At 42.6% G+C, this 14,900-nt stretch overlaps 1 protein-coding gene and 1 pseudogene across 3 annotated transcripts; one reads left to right on the forward strand and one right to left on the reverse strand.

The window, feature by feature from the left end:
* Nucleotides 1-1,442: 1,442 nt before the first annotated feature.
* Nucleotides 1,443-4,655, reverse strand: LOC146302753 (uncharacterized; annotated as a pseudogene).
* Nucleotides 4,656-7,344: 2,689 nt separating this feature from the next.
* LOC146302754 (uncharacterized) lies at nucleotides 7,345-14,653 on the forward strand. 3 transcript variants are annotated; one of them, XR_014753353.1, is made up of 5 exons: nucleotides 7,345-7,846; nucleotides 10,326-10,591; nucleotides 10,717-14,025; nucleotides 14,112-14,191; nucleotides 14,268-14,653. XR_014753353.1 is itself a non-coding variant. In XM_084697102.1 (3 exons), the coding sequence occupies exons 1-3, from the start codon at nucleotides 7,559-7,561 to the stop codon at nucleotides 10,724-10,726; spliced, it is 564 nt and encodes a 187-aa protein (XP_084553228.1). In that variant the 5' UTR covers nucleotides 7,371-7,558; the 3' UTR covers nucleotides 10,727-10,777. The 3 variants fall into 3 exon arrangements, 1 of the variants encoding a protein (XP_084553228.1); XR_014753346.1 differs by having other exon boundaries at nucleotides 10,717-10,872; nucleotides 10,990-14,191; XM_084697102.1 differs by lacking the exons at nucleotides 14,112-14,191; nucleotides 14,268-14,653 and having other exon boundaries at nucleotides 7,371-7,846; nucleotides 10,717-10,777.
* The last annotated feature ends 247 nt before the right edge of the window (nucleotides 14,654-14,900 follow it).

Below are 14,900 nucleotides of genomic sequence, written 5' to 3' on the forward strand. Positions count from 1 at the left end.
TGCATGTGGACATAAATATTAACCTGGCAACGAAGACGCAAGTCCATCACCCTGGTCTGGTCTGGAGGGTGAGGCTGCTGGTTTACTCTTCCCTATTACAGAAAACACAATGTTATTCTCAACATTTAACATTGTAGCTCATGCAAAACACAACATATTTTTTGTAGTATGTTGCATCCTGAAAGACAAGACCCAAATTAGTCACTATGTAAAAGCTCTATTTCAGACTGACAGAGGCAAATTGCATGTGTGCTTTGTTTGCATGTAAGAACTTTTCTCAATTGGATCTGTCAGCAACAATCAAACAGCTTTGATCTTAAATAAATAATTTAGTTCAAAAACCTCTGATGGAAACATGTTAATCAAACAATGCACACTTACCCTCAACGAAGAGCCTGTAAATTCATAATGCGAATCATGCAGAGTATAAGACAAAAAACACTTACCATCAACGATGGAGAGGGTGTAAATTTGTAATTGGAGTTTTGAACAGCAGAACATCATAAACATTGAACAAGGCCAGGAACGTGGCATGAACCTTGGAAGAGTCATGTCTTGGTCCCAAGAACTGTTATGCAAAGCGACCTCGGCCTGCTGGTCTCTTATTCCTGGGAGATGAAGATGCACCTGAATACAGGGCAGCAGCATGCTGTCAAGTAGCAGTTCAAAAACATATTGCTTTAACAGTGAATTCACTGTCTTGCTCTTTTTCTCTCTGTTTCTCGTTTGTATATTTTTAAACTTTGTAAATTGCAGATTGAAGCACATTTATGAATAGAGAACATTTGTGCAACTTACAATATTACAATAGCATATAGATGTTTCACTTAACACAAACTTTACACTCAGATCACTGGGAACTTCACAAATAAACTGCAGTCTCTCTTTTGCCCTCAACTTCCTGTTTCTCTATCTCACTTCATCTCTCATTTATCTATCGTTTCCTCCCTCCCTCCCTTTCTCTCTCCCTCTCTGACAGGTGACTCCCTCCATCTCTCAGAGCTGGTGATTGTGCTGTTGGGGGGAGAGAGATGCAGGGAAGAGTTTATCAGGAAACACCATCCTGGGCAGAGATGAGTTTGACCTGAGGACAGCTGCTCAGTGTGTGAAGAGACAGGGAGAAGTAGCAGGGAGAACAGGTCACTGTGGTCAACACTCCAGGATGGGGGGAAATCTCACTGTAGAGAGGACTACTGAGCTGGTTAAACAGGAGATAGTGCACAGTGTGTCTCTGTGTCCTCCAGGACAACACACTATCCTCCTGGTTATAGACTTGAGTGACTCATTCAGAGAGGAATACAGAAGATGTTTTACTTTACTGCGTCTTCTTTCAACCGCTGGTCCTCTTCCACGTGTTTTCCCTCTTATCATCTTTGTTAGTTATTTATTATTACAGGTTCAGGCATGACAGTTCAACAATACTCTTTGAGAACACCATTGGGCTAAAATACAGGTATGAACTTTTGAAAAAAAGTCTTGAATTTGTTTACTTTTGGCTTTCGTGGCTGTACTATGTCTTCTTTCAACCGGCTGTCCTCTTCACTTTTGTGTTTTTCCTCCATCTTTTTTCCTCCCATCTCTATTTGGCTTTGTTCTTCCTCCCCTTGTCTATCATATTCACCATCTGTTTCTTCCTCAGAGCTCCGCAGTAGCTCTGGATCTTGATCGAAAATTGTACATCGAGGGGGATTTGTTTTTTTCATGACCGTCCTGCTCTCCACACCCCCTACTCCCACCAACCCTCTCTTCTCAATCATGAGGTTGAGTTTCGCTTGCTCCCTTTTCAGTAACCGTAGGAGCTGAGCCTTGTTTGGACGTTTTAAGGCTTCCTCTACCTCTCTTCTTTCCCTGTTTGCTGTCTTCTCCTCTTCCTTAGTTTTCTTCCTGAGGGCATCCATTGTATTCTCTTTCTGTTGCTGTGCTGTCAGTTTTCTCTCCTCCTCCGTCGGTCTTTCAGCCTCACAAGTTTTCTTTAAGTCTTCTTCCTCTTTCTTCTTCCTTCTCACCTCATCAGCTTTCTTTCTCACGTCTTCTTTCTGTTGGTATTCTTACCTTTTCTTCTCCTCTCCCTCCCTTGGTTTTTTGCTCTCCAAGTCTTTCTTTTGCTTGTTTTCTTTTCTTTTCCTAATGTCTTCCTTAAAAGCCAGCCGTTTGTCTTTTTCTTGTTGCCATTGCTGTAATAGCCTTTCCCCTTCCTCCTTTGCCTTCTGCAGTTTGGCTTTAAACTCGTTCTTCCTGTGCTTACTGGATATTTAAGTCTCCGTTTAAAATTACTTTGTCATATCTAGTGACACATAGTGATAATAGTTCAGAGAATTCTTGTATGAATATTGGCGTGTGCTTGGGGGGCTGATATATAATAACAAAAAGTATTGATTTGGTTTTGAGCTCTATAGCAAGATATTCATATTATGTGAATTCACCTAGCTCAGTTTTTTGAGCTAGGTGAATTCACATCATATTTTGAACGAGGTTTCAGAGGAGCAAATAGCTGCGACTCCTCCACCTTTTTTTGATTTCCTAGAAACTTGGTGAAAGCTGAAATCGGGCGGACACGCTTCTATCAAAGTGGCTGTTGCCATGACATTGTTTAGCCAGGTTTCTGTTAGACAGATGCAGTCTAAGTTGTTTTCTTTGACCAGATCAATAACTAATGCTTTGTTATTTAGTGATCTAACATTTAAAAGGGCCAGTTTCATCTGTGGGGTATTAACAGATAAAACAGGGGTTGATAAATCTGTTGGAAGAATATGGATAGTTCTGTGACTTCTAACATTAGTTTCAGGGTTGTAACTATGCATTTTCCCGTGCCATTTTCTGTTTGTGATGATGACCGGTATGTCTGATAAAATAGCATGGTGTCTGTCCTAGCGTAGCTTTTCTTTGGGAAGGGCTTTGTCACTGAGCTGTTCCATCACAAGGGAATTCACTGTGCAGGGCCCATGTCCTTGCAGGAGGCTGTTTGATGGGCTGTTCCATGGGAGGTTGTTTGGGATGCGTCAGTCAGCTTAGACACAACAGGGATAGGGAGAGAAACTTGATTTGTGGTCAGGAGCACGTGACTGATGTTTGCTGTTAGTAGTCGAGATCCTCCACGGTTTGGGTGGAGTCCGTCTGCTTGAAAACGGTCTGGGCTGCGTTTCCCGATAACGATGGATCGTAGCAACGATCGAGCAAAAAGCTAAACCATCGATATTTCTTACGTGCGTTTCCCAAATATGCTCGTAAGGAGTAGGGTCATCTATGCGCTCTAAACAGTTACGAAGACACTTTAGCTACGACATCTTTGGGAACAGCCCGTAAAACTAAGATTCGTCCTACGATGGATTCTACGATCAAATTAAGCTTAAGACACTTTCGGGAAACGCAGCCCTGCACAGTTCCAGAACACATTGAAATGATCGATAAATCTCAGTTTGTGTGCCAGACAGACAGATGCCAACCATGTGTTGAAAGATAATCGACTGAAGGCGTCTTTTCCTCTGTGAAAGCATGCAATTGGTCCACTGATGAATACATCTGGATATCTGTTGAGTGTGTTCAGTAGCTGGGTGAAATGTTTTTTAAGTATCTCAGTGCCAATTTTCTTGAGTAGGATATCAAACGAGCCAGTGTGGATGATAATCTTAGGGTTTTTTGGTTTATTGTTGAGGATTGTTTGTACCTCTGACGAAAGTTCCTCGTGTGTTGCTCAGACAAATATTTTATGTCTTTGCCAGTTTAACGTGCTGTCATGGCATCTCCAATCAAGATAGTGGCCATATGTGGTGTTGTGTTTGCATTTTTAACGTTTGCCTTATCAGTAGCTAAGGAGCCAGTTATTAGCTTATTTGGGTTAGCAATGATAGGACCTTGTGCTAGACTCAGACTAAGGTTAACTACTGTGTCAGTGCTAGCAGTAGATTCTAGAGTGCTAGAGGTGTCAATATTGGTCTAAATACAAACTCCCAGGCAGAGAGTTGTATTTAGTCCCAGGTTAAATCCTTAACAACAATAAAAAGTAAAAAAAATATCAATAAGGAATTTATCAACTATGTACACAAAAGCAAATATCATGCATTTTACCTTTTCATGTCTCTTTGAAATGTATGCCCGACACAAGGTCTAGTCCAGCAGGGTGAAAATTAAAATGTTGTCATAGGACTACACCAAATACATTGGTAAGGTCTTGATCAGGAGAGAAACACAATGCCAGTCTGAAGGCTCTACTTGGTTCCTGATGTGAAATATGGACATCTGAACATGGACTTTTAGCCCAAAATGTGGGATTCTAGGTGGTGCTGTTTTGTCCCCAGTTGGTACTAGGGGTTGGGAGTTTGAGTTCCTTTATGGTATATAGTCATGGCTTGGTACAGTGAATAATTGGGGTTAGTTAAACACAATCGTTCAATTTCATAACCCTAGTCCCTACAGATGTTAACATTTATGAGTTTTATGCAGTATGGTATAAATATTTAAAAATGCTGTGCAGCGGAGCGCCTGTAGGGGGTGTTCCTCCAATTACCATGTAGAAGTGGCACACCAGGGTTGCTACTTCACAGAGGGTGCCATCCGGTCTGTTGGACAGTGGATGGTGTGAAGTAAGCAGTTGATTTCCAGACAGATCCACGAGTGTGTCACACATCGTACCAGAGGCAGCGCCGTCTTATTCGCATGTTTGAGCACTAGAGCTGTGCATATTTAAATAATAGAACCAATGTCAACTTGTAGTTTAAAGAAAGCTTTGAGAAGATTCACATCCATCAGAGAACCAGTGAAACATTTACATTTACATTTATTCATTTAGCAGACGCTTTTATCCAAAGCGACTTCCAAGAGAGAGCTTTACAAAAGAGCATAGGTCACTGATCATAACAACGAGATAGTCCCAAACATTGCAAGCAGCCAAAACATGAAGCATACATTGTGAAAAAGCTAAACAAGTGCCAAAAGGGAAGACCCATAAGAGCATGTAGTTATACAAGTTACAAATTAAAACAACATGAACCACAAAAGTGCAGGACTGTACCTGTAAAAGAGCAATCAACAGTAAAATATTACACAGCAAGTACAGGACTTAACTTCGTTATATCTAACCTACAATAGCAACAAGTCACTCAATAAGAGTCATAGTGATCCTGGAGGAAACTAACAAGTCCAGCCAAGCATTCTTAAGTGCCGTTGTACTCCCGGAACAAGTGCGTCTTGAGCCTTTTCTTGAAGGTGGGGAGACAGTCAGTGTCCCTGATGGAGGTGGGGAGCTGGTTCCACCATTGGGGCGCCAGGCAGGAGAAGAGCTTGTGTTGGGACCGGGCAGTCTTGAGCGGTGGGACCACCAGGCGGTTGTCTGAAGAAGACCGTAGGTGACGGGTGGGGGTGTAAGGTTGCAGGAGAGACTTGATGTAGATGGGTGCAGTCCCGTTCACTGCTCGGAAGGTCAGTACCAGGGTCTTGAATCTGATACGGGCGTTGATGGGTAGCCAGTGGAGGGAGATCAAGTTCCACTCAGATCAAATGTACTAATTTAATAGGAGCCTGCAAAGAGCTGAAGATAAATACAGAATACACACAGTTACAGACCTTCAAGACCAAAGCTGTTCATAGATCTTCAATTTCCCATGTGTCACATATAGGAGGAGCATGGGAAAGAATGATTGGAGTCGCCCTTCAGAAGAGCTCTGCTCACCTCACCAGTTTGTACTGTAGAAGTTACAATCATGAGACGCGGAACTTCAACAGTACTCACCAGCTAGGCTTCTTTCACAATAACTTTTGCTCCTGTCAGAATAGTCATAGTGGTATAGGCTACTGTAATGAAACGTTATACCAGGCGAGGAGTGTGCTGTCTATTCATTTCGACTGGAAAAAGTCCATTGCAATGTATAATGCTTATACCTGTGTTGTATTGATGTGTTTTGTCATTGTGGTCTTGCATGTAGTTCAAAAAGATCTTTAAAAAAACTAAAATATTTGGAACCCCAACTAGGCTATCAGGAATAGTTTGGTCAGGTTACACATGTGTTAAGTAGGGTAATTATCTCATCATTCTAATAAGTTGTTGGATCAAGGTTAGGCTCATATGGTTGCATTTTTTATTCTATCTCTGATGAAATAATTTGCCATAAATGTTAAAAATGATGCTTATTAAGATGTTGTTGCTGCAGAGCTGCTGGTGAAGGTCTCCACGGCTTCTTCAGGGCTGTTTGGGAAGCTGACCACCTACATTTCTATATAATTCTGAAAAACAACACAGTGAGTCAAAGATAAAACAAATAATAGATTAACAGAGATACTAAATTCATAAAAAACTAACCTCCTGAGTCAAGCCATGATAACTATTATAAGAGTATTATAAGTAGGGATGGGACGTATGGCACTGACGCATCGATGCTTGTGTCGCAAAACCAATACGCACAGTTTCGAAAAAGTGTTTTGGAGCTTGTATCAAATTACGAAACCACGTGATAGATGACGTTCAATGCTTCAACCGTCACAAACTGGTTTTAAGTTTTGCCGCTCTTCTGACAATAGTCCTGTATTGGCCTTTCTGAGTTTTTGGACATTATTTTCTTGAGCTAACAAAAAGGCAATTGTTACAAAATGATGCAATCACACAAACATCATGAACTGTAATTCATTTGCGAGTGGTTAGCGGTTACAACATCAAAATAATTGGAAAGCGCTGGATCCTGAGCAGGGGTTAGTGGTAGGAGGCTGCTGGCACCAACACTGGATGCAGAGCAGGAGATAGGGCTCGGAGGCTGGCACCAGCACTGGATCCTGAGCAGGGGTTAGTGGTAGGAGGCTGGAACCAGTGCTGGATGCAGAGTAGGAGGTAGGGGTAGAAGGCTGGTAGGCTGGAAGCACACTCAGGGTACCAGGGGTTGTGGACCTGAAAGGCAGGCTGATAAATAGCTGTTCTGCTTTGAGATTTGAGGATGGTCTGGTCATAATAAACACTGATAAACATTGGATATGTCTAAGCATGTAATACAGATAGATGTTCCTACATGTAGCTAACTGAATGCAAAAAAATGACTAACAACTATAGCATCAACCCATTAACTAACAACGTTACTCTGACGGCCTTATCAGTCATTAATTAATAACTCTCAAAACAAATTGCTTTGCAAACAACTTCTGATTTCAAAAACGACCAAATTCTAGTAATAAAATAAGCATATTTTGTCAAAGCTATAATTAAAACAACTAATTAAATTGCGATTTGCGCGGTTGTATATTTCTGAATGCCATGGAAACGCTCTTACAATCGATTTAAAGAGCCGAAGTTACACGAACTCTCTTCATTTGGGACGTCATTTCCTGATAAAGGGCCGATGTTGCACGAACTGTCTTCATTCGAGTACGTCATTTCCTGATTTTATATCCGGTGGTGTCCCAAGAACCGGGATCACGTTATTCCTCAGCTATGATGACTTGCACCTTGATATTATAGCGCGGATGTATACCTAGCCGAATTGCACTGTAGGGGGCGAGAACGAGTCTTTGAACCTGTGTGTACTGTATTATATTATATGCCTTGTGTATGAAATTACCACATCAAACGTGACGTGCTAATATGAATGCAGCTATGAAGCCGCCGGGTTTGCTTCAGGGAAAATTTATTTTTAAGAAACTTCCCGATGGAAACCTCGACAAGACTAAGGTTGTTTGCACCTTGTGCAATGCGCAATTAGTTTACTGCAAGAGTTCTTCCAGTCTCAAATACCACCTAAAAGCAAAGCATCCCTTAGCTAACGCGGATGATGCCGGGCAAAGCACTGATGTAGCGCTGGGGAACAGTCGTCGTCGAACTATGTTTGAGTGCAACCGAGGCAAGCCCCTCAGCACAGCTCTATCAGACAAGGTAACTAATCTGAAGTCCATCTTATTGAACATCATTTGTTTTCATCACCAATAGGACAGCTTTCTCAAGCAGTTTGTGATGCACTTTGGAAACAGGAGATGAGCCCCTGGTCTAATCAGGGGTGCATATGGAATTTTTGAACTGGGGGTGACCAAGCTGTCAGCAAATGATTCCATTTCAATTGGTTATTTTGTGTAATATGTATATATACTGAAGCTACAATTAACATTAGTATGTCAATCATGCACCAAAACTTCATGCCCTCTGCAAATGTTTTATTTTCATTTGCTGATCTCAGCAGAATGATTACAAATATAACAATGTGTTTGAACACGGAAGTATAAACACTGAAACAGATTTACATTAATAAAAATAAGAAAAGCATACATACCATGAAATGTAAAATTAAATTTAAACTTTAAATTAAATATTCGCAATTCTCTCTGCAAGTATGACTTTTCATTGTAAACTTTTTCCCAAAATAAGCAACATTTATATAAAAAAAAGAGAAAATAATTCCCTCTGCTGCAAAACAAATGTACTCTCTAGAAGCAGACTCAATAAATCCCAAAAAACATCTCTCCTTTCATTCCCCCGAAGATATTGCTGGGCAAAATCTTGTTTGTCAAGTAGGCTATGTCTTGGTGAATATGGCACACAGCAATGCCATTGAGCCATGTCATGGTTGATCGCAACCATGTTTTCAATCTGCGTAACACACTGAAACTGCGCTCTGCCTCAGCAAATGATATGGGCACCACCATCAGTAACCTTACTAGTGCCTCTACCTGGTAATACACGCTAACAACGTTACACACGCTAATACATTGTTAACATCGCTAACATCAGCTGCGCAGTTATTAACTGATGCTTGTGGCCTTATGTAGGGAGAGTGGTGGGGACGGATCGGGGTCACTAGGAATCTGGGGGGGGACATGTCCCCAATGCCATCTGCGCGCATGGGTCTAATGCGCCACCTGGCTTGAGAAACCCGTTCTCAAAGACTTACTTTTAGTAATTATTTGGGTAGCTCACATTCTGAATGCCTTAGGCGGAATTCAAATGAGCCATTTTAATCTAGATTAATCCAGATTAATTCCAAGATTACAGTGAGATTAATCTAGATAAATAATCTATGCCCACCACTACAACAAATATATAAATATAGCATTATATAATTATATAGCTGAATCCATTTACCGACATCAATAAATAAGTACATTTATTTATTTCAAAATGATGTTTTTGTAAAGACAACATTTATTTATTTCATGGGACTTTTATTTCCTAATGCCACATTTATTTATTTTGAGACTTTTACAAACCACATTTATTTCCACACATATTTCCACACCACATGTATTTCCACACCACATTTATTTCTGTGCTGTATTTATTTCCAATCTCACATGCAAACGAGAGGGGCGTCGTTATCTTCACACCAGCGCAGTTGCACAAGATCAAAGGCAGATAGGGACACCTATATTCGGTAGATGAAGACATTAGTCGTATCAGAGATTGCATGCTGGCCTTTATAGATCAAATTGATCAACATGGCTTGTCAGGATATATTATTTTGGCACTCTGAATAGCATTGCTGTCCATGCTTTTTGTTCCCCCTATTGGCGTCCATCCATGCTCATCAGGGACGGCACTCTGAACAGCATCGCCGTCCGTCAGTCCATGCAAAGATCAAGCAGCCATCGCCGTCCGTCCATGCAAAAACTATATGGACGTCCATGACACTATAAGGGATTTAGCCCCTACTGCACCAGCATAAGGAGAACCATCCTACGTGTCTCTTAAATTGCACTTAACAAGACGCTGTCCATTGGACTAAAATGTGATTCTTCTGACGCAACTTTAAGACTTTAAAATGTAAACGTTAACCAAAATAATTGACGAATTACGGCACACACAAAATAATATTTTCTGTCGCTACAGAAAACACACATTTACATTTAAAATAGGCTACTTATTTTAGTACTTTTGGGGTCTGATAAGAAAAGGAAGGCTGGGTTCAAGCCCGAAAAAAATGACCATTCTTATGGAAGAAATTGAAAAAACGAAGAAATTCAATTTTCTAGGTTTAAAGGCGCCCACACCAACAAACAAAAAACAAAGGTGTGGGAGGAAATTGCCCAAAAATGTACAGCAGTCAGTGGGGTCAGGAGAGGGGGAACTGACATCAGGAAAAAATGGCAAGACTTTTCCAGTCTTTCAAAAAGAAAGGCAGCAGCAGTGAGGGCTTCTCTGAGCCAAACTGGTGGTGGCCCAAGCTCTGCCACATCTCTAACACCTGAGGAGGAGAGGGCAATACAAATCATGGGTGTCACTTCCACTGACGGAATCACTGGGGGGGTGGATATCCGTGGGGGTGTTTTGCCCACAGCCAGCACCTCAGAGGGAAGAGCACATGGCCCTGATTGTCCGGTCTCCCCTGGTCCCCTGGTCTCCCCTGGTCTCTGGTGTATTTCAGACGGCGGTGTCAAACGCACCCAGGTTCGAGACCACCTGTGCCTGCAGCCAGGATCTGGTGGAGCTCGAAAGAGAAAAGATCAACATCCTGAAAGGAATTCAGCAAACCCTTAAGGACTCAGCGGCCAGGGATGCACGTTATCAGGAGGAAGTCTTGGAAATCAAGAGGGCTCGCCTCCAAATGGAGGAAAAGAAGCTCCTGCTTGAGCAAATGAAATTTGAGAGGCCCTCCATTTTTTTTGCCGATTCTTCTGTCCAACCAACAAGGTAGTGTATAGGTTAATTTACACCCTAAGCATACAATGTTCATTTTAATTAAGTAAAAGCTAAATTGTGTATTGTAGTCTGTCATATATTCAGTGTTACATGCTTTTGTTTTTTTAATCTTATAGATCCAAGTGAGGAGCAGGAGCAGGGAGAACAAACTCAGAAATAAAACAAATATTTCTCTGATATCTTGTGCCTTGGTTTTTAACTCTTCTTGATACTCCACTTTCCATGGGCAAATCTATGAGATTCTTATATTTACTACTTGATTGAGCAACAAGGTAAAAAACCATGCATATAAATTGTATCACACATGCCATACAGCAAGCAGCCTAAATAATACAATGTACAAATACAAGCATCTCAATCTCCAACATATTTACTGTCTTATTTTCTAGTGTTGACTATATCTACAATCTTGCAATAATAGGCCAACAGCTTTCCAAGACCATGTTTGCAAAATCATGATTCCCACATTGGCCACAAATGACAATGTGACAAACACGTAAGTATTGAATACCCCATGTCTTCAACATGGAACCATTGTTTCCAACATGAATAATCAACTCTACTTTAATTAATGGTTGATGAATTATACTCATTATGAGTATCAGATGACTCTAATCAGTTTAATTGACATACAGACCCGTTCATTACATTTGGTGCCGCCGCTCCCATAACGCGCACTATTCTCTGCGTAGGGCACCGAGGGGGCACCCAAAAATTGCCAACTGAAGAATCATCATAGTTATTATAATTATAATGCCAATATTATTTCAGTAGGCCTATATAAATATTAGGCACCTTTTAGGCATGTATATCGCAAAACAAGAGATATATTTAATTGCTCAAAAAACTTTACGATGGTGCCCCCCCCCAAAAAAACAAAAAACAAATACACACTCAACTTCCCAAGCTCGCCGTAGGTGCCCTTTCCTATCTCAGTGGCCTGACAAACTTTTAACAGTAGGTTAGGTCAACTTTTCGAAAATGGCCTTAAAAAGACAACAGAAGTCAGGGGCAGAAAAAAGAAAGAAACTGCGAGATGATGCCCGTGCATCACTTTCAGGTTGGTCCATGTTGAATCATTGTTAAATACGGGAAATGTGCTGCTAATTTAATGGTTAACCTATGCATACACCTTGAACTAGCTGACGTTAATGTTAGCACACTAATATGTTAGGTGCAAGCTAAATTGACATTTTACTGTTAAACATTATCTATGCATTTGACAAGTAACTGACGCCAGCTAGCTTGACTTTACAATTCCCCCCCTCCGGGACGCAATCCGACGCAAGAAGTACCCCCTCAACCAGCACGTACACCCACCCCCCCCCGAAACGCTGACATGACGCGCGATATGCACCTATCTCTAACATAAATGACCATTTCACAGTCACTCGCTCGCTCAAAATACTCAAAATCCCCAATTTCCGGGAGATTGTATAGCATTTGCGGGCGTCAGGGAGCAGCTATTGAAATGCGGGAGACTCCCGGACCTTCCGGGAGACTTGGGATGTCTGGTAATAAAGGTGGAGCTCGTTGGCTGCATGCTTTCAGTTTTAAATGTAACTATAATTTGGAAAACCATGCTAAGAAACGTAAGGGTGGGGCTGAAAAATTAAGAGACAAAAAGACATCACCTTCACTAGACAAGGTTATACCAATTGGAAAACGGCTGTTTACTTTACATGAAGCTCAAAAAACTATTTTGCACTCAAAGGCCAACATTTTTCGCTCGCATTAAGTTGGGAACTCCGTAACTTGCATCATATCAAACACAGAATGTGGGTGCATTGACAGGGCAGCTGTGGTGGTGGGGGTTATGGGGGGGGGCATCATAAAGGAATTAAGCGTAGGGCACCAAAATGGCTAGCAGCAGCACTGATTACATTCTCACAGTATATAAAGGAGAGGTTTAGCCTACTTCTCAAGCGGAACATGCAGAAAATACGATTGAGAGCGAGAAAGAGAGAGAGCGACAGCGGCCCAGAAGTAGGCTGGTAAGGCTCAATGCCTTTGTGAGGACGACTATGAGTCCACTGGACATCCTTGAGGATTTTGCCATTCTATATAAATACCGGCTCAGGAGGACTGACATCCTGATGCTCCTGAACCTGGTCGAGACAGACTTGCTGAGGCCAACAAGGAGGTCCTATGCACTCACCCCTGCAACCCAGCTTCTGGCAGCGCTACGTTTTTATGCCACTGGCAGTTTTTTGGAGGTTCTTGGCAATGGACATGGGCTCTCCAAGGCCTCAGTATTGAGATCCGTGTCGGCTGTCACATCAGCATTACTTCACCACATCCAATTCCCCACAACAAGAGGGGGCAAGTCTGCGGTGCTGGATTTTTGTTGTTGTCAAACATAACATCCCCCAAGTCATTGTGGTAATTGATGGCACCCTCATTCCAATCCTCACCCCTTCCAATCAGGGACATGTTTTCTTTTGCAGGAAAAGCTATGCTGCCATCAATTGCCAGGTTGTCTGTGACCATCAGGAGCTCATCACAGATCTTGTGGCAAGATGGCCTGGCAGCAGCCACGACTCTAGTTTTTTCTAACTCCTCTGTTGGCCAGGAGGCACAAGCTTCCAGGGATGGATGGCTGCTTCTCGGGGACAGTGGGTATCCATTGAGGCCATACCTTTTTACTCCTGTCGCCAGCTCCCACAACAAGGCTGATGAGAGATACTATGAAGCTCACCGTGTGGCCAAGAGGACACAACATGGCTGTAAGAGCTACAACACCCTTGGGTCCTCAAGAAGACCAGTTGGAGGAAGATGGTGAGGAAGAAGAAGATGGGCCTCCCCTGCAGGCCCACGATCCCCGGCATGTCCAGTATCTGGCCGGCTTTGAAGCATGGCAATGTGTCATTGATGAGTTTTTTGTGTAGGCCCTGAAGGGCATATGATTGTTGTTGGAGTGTTCACTCCCTCCCAGCCCCTTCACCCTGTGACTTCCCAGTCAACCCTGTGGAATCCTTCCATTTCCTGGGCGCTACCGTCTCCCAGCACTTTTTGTAAATCTCTCTCTGAAAGGCGCTTTGAATAAAAGCGCCTGCTAAATGAATACATGTAAACGTAACATCAGCTCCCTCACCAAGAAGGCACAACAGGATGTACTTCCTGTGTCAACTGAAGAAGTTGATCTGTCAAAGACAATGATGGTGCAGTATTGGGTACTGACAATGATGGGTACCATATTTGATTGCATCCTCACCTCCTTCATCACCATCTGGTACCCTGCCTTGGAAACACTGTTCGGTTTACCCGCACAAGAGCCTCTCGCCCAAGGAACAGTTTCTTCCAACCTTCACTGACTCATGTCTAAATGGAATTAGGCACTTACAATGAACTTAAATCCAGGAAAAGAATACCACATCAGGCCAAATGAAGTACGGGAGAATTAGACTGCACCTCCCTCTTCCCAGGTAGGCTATTGTTTCTGCATATACACTCTATTCCTCCTGTCTGCATGCTCACGTTTTGTTGCCCTCCCACCATCTGCTTCTCTCAGGCACGCCAGGGGGATCTGCTCGTGCTTCTGCTCAGTCGTGACCCTCAAGGACTCTTCCACCACACCCGAGATCCAGCCCGGTAACTACTATCCCATCCTTACCCACTTCATTCAGTCTTGATCATATTCTAGAGAATGACACTCTTGTCTTCACAGGACGCTAGGCTGCGCCGTCCAGCAAACGTTCTCCCCAGAAAGTGGACAACGTCCAAAGCTCAGACCCAGGGTGAGGGTCTCGCCAAGCATATCATTGACTGTTGTCCTGTCCAATTTTAACTCTCCCACCTGGCGGTGGGAGAGAACAGGGTGCGAGGAGGTGCACCGTCAGAAGTGGGTTATAGTTGGGTCTCCCCTACACGTGTGACGTAGCCTTTGAGGGTGCCGTGCTTACACCGAGTTGGGGAGGGTGGAGTGTGGTCAATGAAGAGCTGAACTACATAATGACTGTGTAGCCTGTTCGGTGCCCTGGAGTATTCCACCCATGGTTATGAATTTTAGAGAGCCATTGTCCAGACTTAATAAAGACTTTTATATTGTTAAAACCCTCGAACCTGTGTTCTTCCAGGCTGACATACCTAGCAGTAATTTCCTGCTTCAAGAAAGATCCCACATTTATTACAGGACCTTAAAGTCAATTCTGAAGGTAACGTAAAGCTCTCTCTTGGAAGTCGCTTTGGATAAAAGCGTCTGCTAAATGAATAAATGTAAATGTAAACAGGGAGCCAGTGTAACTGGGACAGGACTAATGTGTTCTCTCCTTTTAGTTTTAGTTAATAATCTAGCGGCAGA

This window comes from Hypomesus nipponensis, chromosome 1 (assembly GCF_054491055.1).
Source record: "Hypomesus nipponensis isolate SF chromosome 1, ASM5449105v1, whole genome shotgun sequence".
NCBI lineage: Eukaryota > Metazoa > Chordata > Actinopteri > Osmeriformes > Osmeridae > Hypomesus > Hypomesus nipponensis.

What these genes read in the sequence shown, in the direction of transcription:
- LOC146302754 (XM_084697102.1), top strand. Translation starts at nt 7,559, where the DNA reads ATGAATGCAGCTATGAAGCCGCCGGGTTTGCTTCAGGGAAAATTTATT. An exon ending in GCACAGCTCTATCAGACAAG is followed by an intron (nt 7,847 to 10,325) that starts GTAACTAATCTG and finishes GGTGTATTTCAG; the next exon opens with ACGGCGGTGTCAAACGCACC.